Here is a 17,982-nt window from a genome sequence, read left to right on the forward strand (position 1 = left end):
CTGAAAAGTTAAATCGATGAATGGATTTGCGTTTATTTAGAAGTTATCAAAGGCCACAGTCAAACATTTATTGGCGGTTCCTCATGAGAGGATTCATGGCTTCGCTAAGTGTCTTTGTATTATGGATTGAATACTAAACAGTAATTTGATAACTTGCTATCATAGACAGAATAGTTGTTTTTTTTGTTTGTTTTTTGTAATGACTGCACTTAATATACACAAATGTTTCTGTACATAAGCTAATAGCACCAAGGCACACTCAAAATCCAAGTGGTGCTTAACATCAACACATTAACACATGCTGAACAAGTTGAACAAGTTGGCTGCTTGGTTCATTGAGACTGTGGATGCCAACACTATGAAATGTACATTATTGAAGTATTAGTATAACCTATGAATTGCTCTGTATAATTTCACAGGTTGTCTCTGATCTAAATCTTATGTGACTCCGTGCCCTTAAGAGGAGCCATTCATAGGAAGACTAAGATGAAATCCATTAAAAGAGCTAAATCTCAAAGAATGATCAGATGGCTATCATGCATAACAATTTACAGCAGGGAACATTTTGCTGTTTTTCAGTTGCCTTAGCAGTCATGCGAAGAGTTTTCACGGGACAATGTCCTGTACAATGCTCAAAGAAATTGCAAAATACCCAAGAGCTACATCTGAGACGACGTGCCTCAGTTAGCATGTTAAAGTTCATGACAGTCCAATTAGGAAAAACGCTGAACAAGTATGGCTTATTTGGGAGGCTTGCCAAGAGAAAGCCTTTTCTCTTTAAAGAAAACATGGCAGTGCAGCTTAGGTTTGCAGCATTTCATCTGAACAAACAACAAGACTTCTGGAAGAATGTTCTTTGGACAGATGAGACGTGATCTCCAAAGTGGACATGTCTAACTAAAATGCAGAGCGCCACATTTGATCAAAACCGGCTGGTCAACACAAACACGCCATACCGTCTGTCAAGGATTGTGGTGGAGGGGTGACGATTTGGGCTGGTTTTGCAGCTACAGGAACTGGGCACATTGCAGTCATCGAGTCAACCATGAACTCCCCTGTACAGCAGAGTATTCTAGGGTCAAATGTGAGGCCATCTGTCTAACGGCTAAAGCTTGGCTGAAATTGGGTCGCGCAACAGAGCAGTTATTCCAAGTACACCAAAAAATCTATATCAGAATGTCTGACATGCTGTGGCAGGACCTTTTAAGAAGGCTGTGAGTTAAAGAATATCTGCAAGCTGTGAACTGAAAAAGCACTGTAAAGAAGAGTGGGGCAAAACTCTTTGTTATTGTGTAAAGCATGGGATTTGCTTATTTTTGCACACGACTGCAGAGAATCCTGTGAAAAATGGTTTGTTTTTTGTGTTTTTACTTTTAAATCTAATTGGTGATTATCCTGTGAGATAAAATATGCTAAAATATGTTTTCTTTTGTAATCCCTGTTCAGAGAGGTACAGCTCTGCTACTGGAGCACCTGGCCGGTAGCCTGGCTAGCACTATCTCATTGACCACCCACCTGGACATCGCACCGCAGCACCACCTCTTCATGAAGGGACGCAATGGCAGCAACATCAAGCACATCACCCAAAGGACGGGAGCTCAGATCCACTTCCCTGATCCCAACAGCCCCCAGAAGAAATCTACAGTCTACATTCAGGGCACCATCGAATCTGTGTGCTTGGCACGGCAGTACCTCATGGTATTCATCTTCAGTGTGTGTTTAATTTATTGACAACTGAAAAAAAGAATGCTAAACTGCTAAGCCAGCCCCTTCCAACTTTGTTTTTGTGGTTAAGAGATGGCATTTGCGTTATATTCTTACATGTACAGATTCCACATACTGTGTGGTAGCTAGAATGGATGCCACTGTTTCATCAGTATCATCATGGTATGTGTGAATGATGCATGGGTTTTCAGATGTGAGTTAGGAAGTAAACCACGATTGCCTTGAGGGTTTTGAATAGCCTTGGGAGAGATTTGCTTGGCTCTAGTCGAGCTGCTGAAATGTCTGTCAGATAAACAAGAATCTGTAACCGACTCAAGGTTAGCACACATGGTTCATAGCTGCTACATACCTGCATGTAAGATGGACACAATTAGTTTGGCTTGACTTCTTTATGTCCTTTCTATGCCTTAAAAAAAGAAGAAGATCCTCATGGTAATGGGTTGACCTGCTTTCTGTGGTAGATTCTAGTGGACTGGATATCAACCTGACTGTAATTCAAAGATTACGTTAAAGTTTGGACCAAAGATAGCACTTCATATTTAAATTTCACTTGGTTAAAATGCTCAGCGGTCATTCTTGTCTTGTTTCCCATGACCGCTGAGGCTACCCGAATCTTAAATTACTTAGGAGTATAATCAGAGGTCTGTTTCAGATATGTGTAAAAGTGATGGCTGTTTAATTACTGTTGGCTTCGGCTGAGCTGGTGTGTATATGACATCTCAGCTGTAAACAGCTTTGGCTTTCTGTTTGGACATCCATAATGTGGGGCAGTAATTCTGCAAGAGCTGCCTTCTCTTTGTCTGCGGTCTCCCAGTTGGCCCCAAAGACATTTAGCAAATGCCAGAGTTGTTTCAGTGACCAAACATGACTTTCTTTTGGAATTGAAATGGGACACACAAGAAGGAGCTTCTTAAGTGTCTTACACTGGTGAAGAGTAAAGAATTAAAAAAAAAAAAAAAAAGATTAATAAGAGATGAGATGGAGAAGAGAGGAGAAACAAAAAGCAATGAGTGGGAGAGGATCGTAGAAATGAACAAAGGGCATAAAAAGGGCTAGGTGAGGTGCTGTAAACTAGATGCAGAATAGGCATACAGGAGTGGGAGAGGCCTCCTCGCGGTAGTGAACTGTGTGATTTGGCTTCTCATAGCCAGACTATAGATTATAGCTCCAATCTCAAGCCCCGTCAGAGCCAGTCTGGCTCTGCTCTCTGCTGCTAATTACACCCACTCACAATAGGAGCACTGTCCAGCTCTCAGCCCAAAATATAGATGTCTGTGGTGCTTGTGGTGGTGATCATGCAAAACAGATTGCTGTTGGCGGAATTTCCCAAACTCAGTGTGGGATGAATCCAGCACTGAATCTTGTATTTATTGGTATGACCAACTTGCTCTACAAATGGTATACTACTATTGAGAAACGGCTTATATTACTGGAGCACCAGTGCAAACTTGAAAGCTTTTCAAAGAGATTGGTGTGCAGCTGACATAAGAAAATGAACGTTTATTACAAATATGTATTTATTTTGTCTTTGCTCCACAGGGCTGTTTGCCTCTGGTATTAATGTTTGACATTAAAGAGGATATTGAGGTGGAGCCCCAGTGTATCACAGCGCTAATGGAGCAGCTGGATGTCTTCATCAGTATCAAACCAAAGCCAAAACAGCCCAGCAAGGTATGACTTCAAGCCCACACTCACACGGCACGGAAAGTTGGGATTTCAGGCACTGGTACTGACTTGGCTTTGAGAAAGGCAATTTAGTCTTTAAGCTACAGCTACTTCTATCCAAACCAAAATATTTTAACTGTTTCAATGGATTGTCACAAAGTGCTGAAACCTAATGACCTTAGTAAACCCCTGATCTTGCCTTGAGCATCATCATGTGGTTAATCTCTGTGGTTTCATGGCAGCAAATCCAAAGAATGGGTTTAAAACCATTCTTTGGTTTTTTAGAGGATGCATATTGTGTGTACATTGTGTTTTTTAAATTGATCGCGATGAGCCATTTTTGTTTTGTTTGGTTTTTTTGGGGGGGGGGGGACGACTCTTTGTATCCTCTATAGTCATATTAACAGTATAGTGTTATCGCACCATAAAGAACATAGAAACAGTTCCAAATGCTGCATCATCTATGGCTTATTAAGCTGGCTTTAGTCCATTTAGCTCACAGTCCACTTTTCTAGATGTGCTTTCAAAATAAACAAAGACCCACATCAAAATCAAGAATATTGTTATTATCAGATTTACTTCGAATGTAGTGGCAGTTAGCAAATGTTTGCATGCAAACACATCATTTTTATTATAAGCTTAAATGAGAAGCTCCTAGTGTTGTTTAAATTAAATAGTTATTTGTTTCCTTTTTTTTAACTAGGAGAGATTGTGTATCCAGGATCATGCTTCAACATTTCCAGTGGCATTAAAAATCATATTTCTAGAGGATATATTTACACACACATTCATACAAGCAAGTTATTCTATGTGCTTTCTATCACATTCACACTCTGACGGCTGCATCGGGAGCAACCTTCCAATTAGGAGATGAACTGAACCACAGCAGCTCCTTAAATATATCCCTTCACAGTTTTGACTGTTGTATGTAAAAAGAGCATAACAAGACACTGGCTAAAAAGTGATCAGTGGCTGGATAAAGTACAAGAAATGCTCATTTTTTGAGGACTAAAACAGGCACCCATAGGAAACTGGACCACATTTCTATAATATTATGAACATCGTAGACTAAAGAAAGTGCCCCGTGTTATTACAGTGTATTTATTCTGCTGTCAACTTTTAGTTACCAGGTTTTATACTTCTCAATTTTTCTTCTTCTCAAAGAAAAAATAGGTTTGGGGGGTTCTTTTTGTTTTTAAAAGGAGCTAATTTTTCTTCTTTATGCATTTTACACTTGGGACTGTAATATGTACTTGACAGAGTAATGATTACTTTAGGAGGCAGCGTACAGACACAGTGTTGAGTGTCCTCCTCTGTAACACTAGCTGTGCACTGGTATTGACCGTTACAGAGCTCCTACCAGGCAAAATAACCAAATAAGAGTAATGTATTTACTTAACTAAAGAGAGGAAATATTCCATCCCAGCTGTTTGCTGCTCATATAGTTGCACACAGAGTAGATGTAGATTCTGAAAATGAAGCACACAGAAAAGAACCACTTGCTTACATGAATAAATGTTACACAGTGCCAGCATGTTACAGCAATGATAAAAAATTATAGCAAGAACGTTCTGAGTTTCGATCTCCCGGTTTGTTGGACTCTTTGTGTGGAGTTTGCGTGTTCTCGCAGTGCCTGCGTGGGTTTCCTCCAGGTGCTCTGGTTTCCGTGCACAGTTCAAAGACACGCTTGTTAAATTAACTTGTTTTTCTAAGGTGGCCGTAGGTATTCGTGTGAGCGTGTGGGGTTGTGATGGACTGGCAACCTGCACAGGGTGTAACTCATGCCTTGCCCTGCGGCAGCTTCAATGCACTCTACACCCCCCCACCCCCCACCCACTGCAAACCTGAACTAATTGAACGAGTAACAAAGTGGATGAATGCCTTAACCTTCAGCCAGTCTCATAATTGATTCAAGCATCTGGCATATACTACACTCAGTTTCCACAGTGGTCTTATCTTAAGAAATCACAACATGTATAATAGACTACATTAAAAAAAGCCAAACATCCAGTAAACATTAAAGTTTCGATGAAAATGTGTCCTTTTCTCCCATAGGAAAAAGACAGCTGCTGTCCTACTTGTTCAAATGCAGCATCAGAGAAGGGGAAAAAAACGACTGCTCGAGAAACAAATAAGCCACTGTTCCATTTCAGTTACTTTCCATCAAATGACAGCATGACATTGAAGTAAATTATGGATTGCCTTGTCTTTCATCACTGCTAAAACTTAGAAAGGGAAAAACTGGATCCCTGTACCAACACAGTGAAGGGTTTTGGCAAGTCGGCATCTGCCACAGTGGGGAATCGCAGTCTCTCCTCTGCACAGCCTGCCATGCATGTTTCATCTGCTGGACAGGGCCACTCTGTTTTTTTTTAGTAGGAAAAGCTGAAGCATAACAAAAAGTAAGTGGCTTCATTCTTGGTAAATTAGGTAGAAATTTGGAGTTAAGTTCAATGACCTTTAATTAAATGTAGCTTCTATTAGTGAAATCTGTTACTCAATCTTTGGCACGCCTTTTTTGTATATACAATTGATCTAATGTTTATAATAGTCTGCTGTTGTACACGTAGTATTCCTAGTCATATTTCACTGTTTGGCCTCAACCTGACCTGCTCATCAAGGTGCCTACGTCCCACCCTGAGTCAGGGCTCAATGCCCAAACCAGACGGGCCTGCGGGGACCGGTGTGGAAGTGCCAGTATAAACACCGACCCAGCCCAGATCCTCTTAAGAACCCTTCACTTAAACATTTTAATGAGGTGACAGAAATAATCCAAAAGGCCGGTCCAAATGGGTGCCACAGCCTGTCTGCTTCAATCACTTTGGCAGTCCTGTAGAGGAGGGTGTGCACGTGTGTCAGGGATATTCACCGCTGATTGAAAAAAAAAAATTCAGAAGCTCAATTTTGGCAAAATGCAAAAAGTCAGCACTTTGATTTATATTTGATGTTTGGTAAGATCGAATAAAGCAAGGTTTCCAGTCATTTCTTTCAATGATTCCAAATCTGATTGTGAATTTTGTGTTTTTCTGTTCTTTTTACAGTCTCTTATTTTCTTCTCTCATATCAGACAGATATGTTGATCAAGAAACACTGTCTCTCTCACTGTCGTTCCTCCCCCGTCTCCTTCTCTCTCCCACACTGCCTCAATGTTTATCCTTCTAATCTACCCTTAATTCCCTCTTCCTTCCTCACATTTTATGTTTGTCTTCTCCCTCAGCCTCCCTTTCACTCCCTATCTATGGTACCAACATTCCCTACCCTATCTCTCCCTTGCTGCTCCTCTTGCTTTTCTCTTCTGCCTCCTAGTTTCCTGTTTATTTCCATGTCCATCCCACTTGTTCCCGTTTTCACCGGTTTCTCATCGCCTCTTCCTTCTCTCTCGATCTCTCCCAGTCTGTGATAGTGAAGAGTGTGGAGAGGAATGCAGTCAACATGTACGAAGCCCGAAAATTCCTCTTGGGTCTCGAGAGCAATGGAGTGGTGTCTTCCTCACCCCCTGTGGCACTGAATGCTGGCACTAATGGTCCATCCCCATCTCTCATCTGCCCTGTTGGCCTGGACATCCTGGCCTCAGCTGGCCTGGGGCTGAGTAATCTTGGTAATGACAATGTTTAACTTGCTAAGAAATAATGCTAAAGAATATCTTTCTCTATGATTGGGGGAGGGTGAATAAGATGTTACCTTTTTATTTCGTGCACAAAATGCAACAGATTCAATTGTATCATGATAGAAGAACTAATATCTTCATGAATCAGTGTCATTCCCAAGCGTGTAACACAAAGTAGTCTCTTTTAGAATTTTCATTGGTTTACTGAATTGAAAAACACAATCCCCCTTTACATAAATCACAGCTGGTGACTCACTGCATCTCTATATGACCTTTACAGCAGGAGCTGTGTGGACGCAAGTCCAAATCTGCACATCTTTGATCAGTCAACCATCAGAAAATAACCTCGGTACACATGTAGTTGCAGCACTTTGAATAATTTATGAGTTTATGAATCACAGGATGATGAACGGTTCTTATCGCGTAGGAGTTTGTCTGCAGCGCTGACCTCAACATCTGAGCCCAACAGAGTCCAGAACTGTTGAGATTAGGGGACATTTTTGTTTCCATGGATGACTTTCAATTGGTTGTAAGAGTGCGTGCAGTGTATAACAAATCTTTAGTCACAGTTATCAGATTTTTGCATTCTTCTCATAAAAAAATTTGGAGATTCAGTCTGTTTAAAAAACAAACAAAAAAAAACATGGAATTTGGGACATGATTTATATATCAGAGGCAGTCAGAAAGGCAGATAGGATAAGCTGACAGGAAGTGGCTCATTCCTGTAAGCACTAGCTGGCAGTAGATCTGTTATCTGTTAGAAATTTAAATATAAATGCAGTATGTCATCAAATGGTAACCACAGCAAATCTGCATTACATTACTGGAATGTGTTTATTTTCTCCTACCACTGACTTGGACCATATGTGATAGTCAAGATGTTGAGTATGTATTTGTGCTGAGAATTTTCTGAGATAATGGGTTTATTTTTGTTATAATTTTGGAAAACCTAGCACAAATGTTTTAGCATATCTTCTGTTAGTTTTGATGAGCATGTGTTCAGTTTATGATTGGATTGTCCCCCCTAGAAAATGAGATTAAAGATTGGCTGCAAAAAAGCTCAGTGTGCCAGGAGAGTGCCCGTACAGTAGAAATCTTTTTTTGCTGTTTCATTTAAACTCAGGGGCCCCGGGTGAAGCTGTGGACGGCCACATCCTGGCCTTTAGTAATTGCTACATGCTTTTCTTCTTCAGATTACAGACCAGTGTGCCAGAAGAATCCCTGGCCTTATTCCTGGAGCCAAAGTAGCCCCTTGTTAAAGCCACAGACCTGCTTCTTTCTGTTTTCATACACTGCGTTTGGGTTAAGACACCAAGCACCACATTGTTGGTGTTCTCGATACCATAGTTTTATTGGGTATGAGGACACACTAGACGTGTACTTATGCATCCATGACCTTGTAGAAATTTAAGAAATTCTTGCTCTCATTTGCTGTTGGGTTGATGGCAGTTTGATGGAATTCCAGTTAAATAGCTGGAAGACCAAGATTTTTTTTTTTTTCTTAGTGCAACTTATGATTAGCTTAAAAAAATGCACTTTGACAGGACCACCACTGATCTATTCATATACTGTCTTCTCCTTTCTTTCCTAATTTCTTTTGGTTACCCTTTAGCCTTCCTGGGTGCAACAGCATCACACTCTCTCCCCAATTCTGCTGCCCCAAACGCTGTGCTGAACAGCTTGAACTCCTCCATGAGCCCTCTGCAGACCCCAAGCCCCAGTAACCCCACTCCTTCCCCCTCCCTCTGGCCAAGTTCACTCACCAGCACCCAAGGTTTGTATATAGTACTGCCAGTAGCTCTTATGGTAAATCTGTATTTAATTAATTTATTTTTTATTCACAAATTATGTGTCTTGATGCATGCTTGACGTGAAAGAGTAAAATCCTTACAAATGTCTCAATCTTTATTTTAATTTTTGGTAATTCAGGTAATGTATTACATGACAAAAAGCCCTGTAACATTTTTCTTATTACTTTGATATTTTGGAAACTTAAGGCTTCTCGTCTCAGCTGATGCTGCATCCTGCCACTCAGGCCACCCTGAGCAGCATCCTGCTGTCCGGTGTGCCAAGTTATACACCGAACACACCATCTCCTCCACCTGGCCTCGCTCCCATAGACAAGCAGCCCAACGGGGTCCCTGAGTGCACCCTGAATGGACATGTCAAGGTTGGGCCCTTACCAACTTTATATTGTATCACCTCGCTCTACGTTTTGAATGACTGTGATAATAATTATTTTTTATTTTTTGTGTGGGCATGCACATGTATAGCACTCTGGCTCAGTGTATGGGAGGATAACAACGGCGTCAATTGCAGAAAATGTCTTGAGTCCAGCTCCATGTGACTCAGTCCAGGAAGCCAGTGGCCACAGTCCATCAGAACCACGGTCAAGCAAGTCCAGCCCGGACGAAGGTATTCCTCAAATCATTGCAGTGTCCTTGTCACTGAACACATGTGATTTGTGGCTGGATCCATGCTTTCACATTTACACCTAACTCAGACATTACCGTCTTAATACTGCAGCAGATATTGAGTCTCATCAGAGCAGGCAAAGTTTTTCCAATTACATATTGTCCAATTTTGGTGTTACTGTTTGTTTCGGATCAGATCCAAGCACTCCTGGCCATTTTCCTCTGGCATCATTAAGACATTTTCACCCAGTGATCTGCTGCTTATTGTTTATTTCCTCTCTCAGACTATTCTCAATAAACACTTGAGATGGAGTAAGTAACACATCATTAGAGTCACATTTCTTCACCATTGTTTAAACAGTTTGAACTTCTTAAGGTCCTTTTGACCATGTGTACCTAAATGCATTGAGTTGCTGTTATGTGATACAAGTAACAAGCAACTGAAGAGGTGTACCTAACAAAGTGGTGTATGACTGTGTACTATATAAAATGGCTATTGAGAATAATATAAGATTAATTCTCTCTGCCAAGGAGGTCATGTGATTGGTTTGGTTTGTCTCAAGTTAACGCCCCTCTCCCCTCCCTGAGCCTGGTTCTTCCAGGGGTTTCTTCCTGTTAAAGGGGAGTTTTTCCTTCCCACTGTCACTAAGTGCTTGCTCAAAGGCGGCCACCTGGGTTTTCTTAATGTAAAGGCCTGGAGGTGATGTACAGATTTTTATGAACGTTTTTCATTCGTATCTTCACCGTTTTTAATTAAAACATTTAACTTGGCTAAAAAGTCATTTTGAAAGTGTGCACTTATTCACAACTGCGCACTTTTTGTGGTGAGTCATTTATAATAAACAAAGTCTTATGATTTATGTGTTGTTACAGCCTTGGACTGACAAAATGTTTGAGCTGTTAAAACTTTCAGCTCAGGTTTGTTGGACCTTAGCTTTGCAGACTTAACATAAATGTCCAAATCAGGATTTTCCACTTGAGATTTATGCAACCCTTAAACCCACTTTGAGGAAAATACCTTTATTGTACCCACGTTTTACTTCTCTATACTGTCCTCCTAACCTCATACGCTTTCTGACTACATTCACTGGAGCGGAGACAGATTAACTGCTGGTCTCCTCGCGGTTCGGAAAGGCCCTCGTTTCCTCTGTGTCTTACACTCGCGGTTTTCCCCTCAAACCTTCACTCTCACGCGTCTCGTTTTTCCCCGCTGTTTTTAAAGTTTGTCCTCCCCCGACGCGGTGTGTCCAGTTAAGTTTTCCTCTCCCTCCCTTACCACCTCCTGTGTCCCAGAATGTGTTTGCGCTGGCTTGCCTCGTACAGCTTAACTCCGCTGTGTCAGTTGAAGGTGTCTGGGGATATTGTTCAAACATTAAACCCCAGAGAACTTCGTTTAAGTGGCTGACATCATATTATTTTACAGTATGCGACCCATGTATACTCACACGTGCACATCCTGTTGCACAGAGCAGGTCCTTGTCGGGTTAAAAGCAGAGAAGTGGATGAAAAAGCACTATAATCACAGCTGGTGTGTTTTTAATTAATCTAGAATTCAAGTGAGACCTGTCACACTTGAATGCATGCACACATGCAGTACATATGCTCACAAGCTAAACATACTCATTCATACTGAATGACCCAGTCACTTCTGAGTGCAGGCTGTGTTATGGTATAAATTGAAATTGATGAAACCTAAGGTATTACAGCTATTGTTGTCATTATGTGTATTTTGTCTGCACAGAAAAAAGAGAATATTCACCATTTGTCCGTGTTTATTCCTTCAGGCTCTGACACATTTGTAGAAGTGGGCATGCCCAGAAGCCCCTCGCACTCCGCTAATGGAAGTGAGTTGAAACAGATGCTGGCGTCATGTAAGACATCATCAGGAAAACGACAGGCTGTGGAGCTCCTGCAGGGCACCAAGAACTCTCATCTACAGTATGTCTGAATCATTTATGACTTCTGTTGTTACTTTTTAGCATCTCTTCCAAAATCTTTTACAGATCATGCTCCTAAAGTTTGATAGTATTCTTTAAATATTGATCTTTATAGACATTAAGATAAGCCCAGAAAAAATGGGATCATTTTTATTTTTAGACAATAATAATGCATAAAGTCACAGACTATCCCAAACTGGAGCAACCAGCTGTGGTACGTTATACACATTATACTGGACAGCATTGTTATTATGATGGCTAACTCTATGTTTATAATAATCCCAGTACGTCAGCTGTTTTTGAAATGGTGCAGTGGGATCCATCAACTTTCCCTTGTTTTTTTCCGTATAGATGCTCTGACAGTTGTGATGTTAATATCAAACATGGCCAAAGTTTGAAATAATGAGGTCTGCAAATGTGCAAGTAATCCCCTTTGAGCTGAAAGCTCAGGCTTCAGACTGTTTTAACTGCTTAGCTGTTTAGCGGTTTGGCTCTGTTTGATGTCAGTCAGAAGAGATATCTTTAACATGGTTATCTCAAGTGCGCAGCTCTGGCTGTGTGAGCACAGAAACCCCACCCAGCTGATCTTCATATTTTTTGTTTGAGAGAGACAGCCAGTCAGAAGAAAGTTGCATGAAAGGGAGCATTGTGTGTTGAATTGTGATTCATGCAAAATTACTAGAGTCAAAAAACTGTACTCTGCTGCTACAAATTCGAATATACATCAGCATTCATGAGAGCGAGCACTTTTCCACGAGTAGCTGCTAGACACGACTCAGCTTTACTCGGTTTCAGTCGTTTTCTATTAGAATTGAGTCAGGCACCTTATGTGACTCAGGTTGTAATAGCAAAGTCACATGATGTCATTGGTATGCGACACAAACGTAATAGAATAACGGAGGCCGTTAAGGCTCAGCCGCTTTTTGTTAAACCGCTGTGTTGTTGGGTTTTTTTGTACTTAGAACCCCGGCTGAGTAAGTACTAAAAAAGTACCTGGTGCCAAAAATGGAAAATCCTTAAAACCGAGGCAAGTCGAGCTGAGTAGATACTAGTGGAAAAGGGATAATGGAGATGCTAGTTACTAAAGGCCCTGAGTGATCACGTCAGCAAAGGATGAGCTGAAGAAAGGTTATTTACTGATACAGTGCCTGTTTTAATTCCAACAGTTCTGACTGTCTCCTCTCGGACACGGAGTCCAGCTCATCAGACAGTCCTGTGGCAGATAAGAGGGCACCGGGGAGTGAGCGGGCAGCTGAAAGGGCAGCACAACTGAACGAGAGGGAGAGAATCCGATTGGCACCTCAGACCTCCTTTGCCAACATGCAGGTACACACACACACACACACACACACACACACACACACACACACACACACACACACAGCTAACATGGAAAGAGAGGCCATGGTTTTATTGGCTTTAACCATCTGTTGAATTTTACAGGCTTTTGACTATGAACAGAAAAAGCTACTGGCAACTAAAGGTGAGTTGACATTTTTGTGCCATCAAATAGTGCAATCAGTGTCATTAGCAGTGTGACATATAATTTAGTCCCCTTAAAAAAAATTACATTTATTTCTTTAGCCACAAAAACATCTTCACACTAAATATTATATAATTATATAATATTTAGTGTTTCTATAAAAGAATTATATAATTCTTTTATAGAAACATATTTGCATCACTGCTTTTCTGTATTCGCACAGCTATGTTGAAGAAGCCAGTAGTGACTGAGGTGCGCACTCCGACCAACACCTGGAGTGGTCTGGGCTTCTCAAAGTCCATGCCAGCTGAGACTATCAAGGAGCTAAGGAGAGCCAATCACGTCTCATACAAACCCAGCATGAGCACGACATACGAGGTCAGACAGAAATGAAAGTGTTTAACTTTCATTATCGTGATCAATATGTTCAATATCTTAGCATGTACTGATGTTGTGTATATTATAAGAAACATTATTTGCCTGACTGTTGTTTTAGTAGACAGACGTTTGTGTTCTGTATTGGGATGTACAGAATTCAGTCTGAACTTGTTTCTTTTTGGTCCTCAGGGTTCCCCACTGTCGTTGTCTCGATCCAGCAGCCGGGAAGGCGTGGGGAACGGGAGTGACTCTGACAACTGGCGTGAGAGGAACGCCACCAGCAACGGCCTAGCAAGCCACACAGAGTTCGCCTCAGCCGTCAGCAGTCCAAAGAGGAAACAGAACAAATCTGGTCAGTAAATTTTTGTTGTTTTTGTCTTCAAATAATGATGCTGATTAACAATGAAATGAAAGAGAACAAAATAAAGATTTAAAATGTCATTGTGAGCACTCTTGCCTCTGAATTTGATGGTTTTGCTTGTAAGAGTAATATACTCAATATAGCACTCAGGGTTGGCACGTTAAAGTCTAGTGAAGCTGCCAGTCTAGTTAATCTGCAGAACAGATGGTCTCAGTCAAAATGGTCCAAATTTTCATCTCTTTAAGTTAAACATTGTTTCATTACCTGACTGAATGAAAGAAATGTCTCTTTTTAAACTGTCTTGTAGCTGCAGAACATTTCCTCAGCAGCAGCAACTACATGGACTCTATTTCATCAGTAACGGGCACAAACGGCTGCAGCCTGAATTCGTCTCTGAAAGGCTCAGACCTGCCCGAGCTTTTCAGCAAACTGGGCTTGGGGAAGTACACGGACGTCTTCCAGCAACAAGAGGTAATCCTGATTCTGAACCAAGTTTTTATCGCACAAGCTTTCATCGTCTTCCCTGGTTTAACTGTAGGGGTGGACGTGTGGGTGTGCCAGACCATTACTTCTGTCCAAAGTGAAATATCCCTGTCATTATTTGTTGTTGCTATGTTACATTCATAGTTTAATTAATTTTTCCTTAACAAGCTGTAGAATTGCATTCGTACATCAAATATTACTGCTTGCATGGCAGGGAGGATATTATGTACATGACCATTAGTCTTGACATTTATGTTTGAAGATCTTTTCTAGATTAAGGTTGTTAAACTGGCTCGTTGCTGCTTCTAGATTGACCTCCAGACATTCCTGACACTCACAGACCAGGACCTGAAGGAACTGGGAATCACCACCTTTGGTGCCCGTAGGAAAATGCTGCTCGCCATCTCGGGTATGGAAAAAAAAAATTCAGAAAGAGCATTCTCTTGTTGCATTTTATCTTTCTCTGTGCTGTCAGCTGCATGACACTGCAAATAAAACATTTGCATAACAACGCAGAGATACCCACGTTGGTCTTTTCCTGTGCCGATAATCACTCGTACCAGCACGAGCTTCATTCTGCCAGCTCACCTTTGCTGAAGGCAGTTTCATTAATGGTTTTTTTATGTTTATTGTTTTGTCTGAGTGGATCCCAGCAGTCCAAAAGATAAATAATAAGTTCATATCTCAAAGTTCATAGGTGGTTCTTGTTGTCAGCAAGCCAGAATAGAAGTTAAACTGGTCAGATTTCTGAGAGGACATGCTGCAGTAATTTGCAGCAGCAGCAATAAATGGGATTCAAGCAAATTCTTCTCTGATGAGTGTTTCGGTATTTTCCCAGCTGCTCCAGCTGCCTGTCTCATGCTGATGCAGACTCTTCCCTGTTGTTACACTTGATCTAATGTGAATGTGGTGGGTGTCACACTTCATTACTGACATTATAATAGCCTGCACGAGTTAATCATGTCTGTGTTGGGATCATGAGCTTCCTGTCATGGTTATTGTTTAAATGTTCAGTTCACAAACGTCTGACCAGAGTCAGGGTTGACAGCGAGGGCAATGAGGGGAAATGTGGAGGTCAGCACTATGATTATTAAGGAAGCAGAGGGATCCAAGGCCAGGATCGGTTTTGCTGCCTGTCGCCTCAGCCAAGTCGAGGTCAACTTTCATCTCCGCTGACCGACTCTAGAGCTTGAAAACTGCATATTGCGCATCTCTGTCTGTCTTTCTGTGTTTTTGCTTCTCATAAAAAGATAGAATACCAGTCAAGGCAATCCAGGTTTTAACTTCCTGCTGGTGTGCCAGTAAAAAGAGCTGCTGGAGCGAGCTGCCTGCCTCCAGTAATCATACTGAAGGTTTATGCTGGCACCGACAGACTGCGGCTATCATATGAATAACTGAGAGATGCCAGGGTGTTCTTGAGACATTTTTATGAAATCATTTTGTCCAAACTGCTGTGTAAAAACAGATGGACACAAAGAGGGGTTTTGTTGATCTGAGCAATTCTGTAGTGCTTTGAATCCAATTTTCTTGTCACTGTAGATCAGTGAAGGCTGCAGAGACATGGCAACATTCTCCACGGTTTTATTTATTTTTACTTTGATTTGCTGCAATTCCCATCGCAACAATGGAAGTTACCCCACATTAAACACTATGTTTGTATCACCTTTGCTGCTCCTGATGTTTTGCGGTTATCTTTTTTTTTTTTTTTTTCCTGCCCACAGAACTAAACAAGAACCGGAGGAAACTATTTGAGCCACCCATCAGGTCCTCCTTCCTGGAAGGGGGGGCAAGCGGCCGCCTCTCCCGCCAGTTTCACGCTGAGATGGCCAGCGTCAGTGGGCGATGGTAGGCGCCTCCAGAGCTCCAGTCATCGGAGAACCGTCCATAAAGAAGACCAGAGTCCAGCATCTTAGAGTGGCGTCTAGGTTTCAGTGGTTGTTTACCCTTTTTCAGCTTCAGCTGAATTGAGACTGTTCGCAAAGTTGCATTGCCATATAGCGCATTTATAAATACTTTTTTTTTTAAAAGCCATAGTTTTACCTGAAGTGCCAACAACAACAAAAAAAGGGATTTCTCAGATACATGAAGTTCAGTGTTATTGCCTTATAAATCCACTAGTCTCTTGTTGAGCATTTATATATGAAGGGTGTGGTTTTGGTTCTGTCCAGTATTTCTGTCCACTTTTTGTTCAAGGGAACAGGCAGAATGATTAGTACATCATTTTACACATTGGTACTACCTGCATTTGTATTATGCTCTTGTATCAGTGACATGCACTTTAATAATACTAGATTTTTGCCTGTGAGAGCCTTATTCCTTAGATTGAAATGAAACTATGCATTTTTTTATTGACTTAAAGCACAGATGCATTTTCTACCAAGCCAAAAGTAAGCACTTAACCAGTGACATTAGCACAGCACCAAATGAAGTAATAATAGGTCAGCGCACCTAAGCGGTGACTTGATCAACTTTAACACATAACTCCTTCAGTGTTTCGATTGGTGGACATTCCTCCGAGATCAGTGTTTGTGTTGAGCATCAGTTTCTCTTTCTAGACGAGACAAAAATAAGTATTTTGTATTCATTTTGCATTATGATTTTATTTTTTAGTTTTTATTACCATCTTAGGCAAATGAGTGGAATGTTTATTGGTAATCGGTTTACATATGTATTTTTTTATATTTTCATGAATGAGTGTCTATGATTATTTTGTTTTGTTTTTTGTAATTAGTTTGCTTGTAAGTTTTAGTTTTATTTCCTGCCCTTTAGTCTCTGGAGCCATAACATGGCTGTGCCATTAGACAGCAGCAGAGATGTGAGACAGTTAGGCAAAGCTTTGTAGGCCTCTTTGATTGTGTCAACAGGCAATTTTCTGTGGTTTTTCTTCTGTGTTTATAGTACTTGGTCTTTTGTTTTATCTTTTTTGCCAGTCATGGCCTCTCTGTGGCCCCTTCCATGTGCCTTAAATCTCCCAATCTGGTCTACTGTGTATCTGAAACTTTTTTTTATCTTTCTGTTAGCTTAGAGTTTCAGCTAGAGCAAGGAGAGGAGGCCTGTTAACAGAACAAGGCCTTGCCTTTAATAGTGAAACGTGCCAATATCCATAACTCATTTTTTTTCAGCAGGAAGAAATTTCGTTAAGAACACTAATATTTTGTTCTGACCTTACTTTCCAGACAGGAAGTGCCATCACACAAAGAACCAGTTTTCCCACAGCCAACATGGTCTCATATTAATAGTTCTGCGAGACACAAATAGAGAACTAAGGTCACCAGAAGTACTGCGAGATCTAAGATGAAAACAAATAAAAATCTGGTATTTTCTACTATCAGTCATGTAATCTAATATCCCCAAAACCTGGTTAAGCAGTGTTTAATAAAGTAACAGAATTATGCATGCAGCGGCAGTGTTTATCACCAGAGCTTGTGTTTGCTCTGTAGCCCTGGATTATGTTCAGTCATGTGTTTTTTGAAAAGGAAAACATCCTTTTTTCCAGCAGTTCATTAACTTTGGATAACTCAAATGTTTTTTTGTGTAATGTTCTTAAAATATGTCTGAGCATTTAAACTACAAGAACATCCATCTTCCAATGATGAGAGCGTTTTTCAAGTGCAATTCAAAGCCTCTTTGTGAAGTCATTTTTCCTTTTTGTTTATATTTGCAGTACAGTAGGTTTAAAAGCTAAGACTGAGTAATATTCTTAGTTTAAATGAACAAGACCTGTATAAACTCTTAAAGTATGTACAAGACACTTCTGAAAAATTATCACTGCAAGTGCGTAAACGTTTATCTCAGCAGATTTAATTATGACAGACAGCAGCAGCAATCCTCGTATCGTTTCAAAGTAGTTGATCATTTATCACTTTTTTGTTTTAATTTACAGCGATTTAAAACCCTCATTTTTAACCACTTTTCCGTCCTATCTCGCA

General features: G+C 40.8%; 1 protein-coding gene across 1 annotated transcript in view; it reads left to right on the forward strand.

Annotated features, from left to right (window-relative positions):
- Positions 1-17,800, forward strand: part of bicc1a (BicC family RNA binding protein 1a) — a 56,251-nt gene extending 38,451 nt beyond the window's left edge. The window contains exons 8-21 of the mRNA XM_085477380.1: positions 1,447-1,698; positions 3,265-3,396; positions 6,784-6,988; positions 8,610-8,771; positions 8,995-9,167; positions 9,271-9,412; positions 11,196-11,349; positions 12,515-12,674; positions 12,792-12,831; positions 13,055-13,209; positions 13,399-13,561; positions 13,878-14,041; positions 14,363-14,462; positions 15,775-17,800. Coding sequence (XP_085333506.1) covers positions 1,447-1,698; positions 3,265-3,396; positions 6,784-6,988; positions 8,610-8,771; positions 8,995-9,167; positions 9,271-9,412; positions 11,196-11,349; positions 12,515-12,674; positions 12,792-12,831; positions 13,055-13,209; positions 13,399-13,561; positions 13,878-14,041; positions 14,363-14,462; positions 15,775-15,902 — 2,130 coding nt within the window. The 3' untranslated portion in view covers positions 15,903-17,800. The remainder of the gene's footprint in view (positions 1-1,446; positions 1,699-3,264; positions 3,397-6,783; positions 6,989-8,609; positions 8,772-8,994; positions 9,168-9,270; positions 9,413-11,195; positions 11,350-12,514; positions 12,675-12,791; positions 12,832-13,054; positions 13,210-13,398; positions 13,562-13,877; positions 14,042-14,362; positions 14,463-15,774) is intronic.
- The last annotated feature ends 182 nt before the right edge of the window (positions 17,801-17,982 follow it).

This window comes from Copadichromis virginalis, linkage group LG13 (assembly GCF_057382275.1).
Source record: "Copadichromis virginalis isolate Kocher_CV1m ecotype Utaka linkage group LG13, C_Virginalis_male_GT1.1, whole genome shotgun sequence".
NCBI lineage: Eukaryota > Metazoa > Chordata > Actinopteri > Cichliformes > Cichlidae > Copadichromis > Copadichromis virginalis.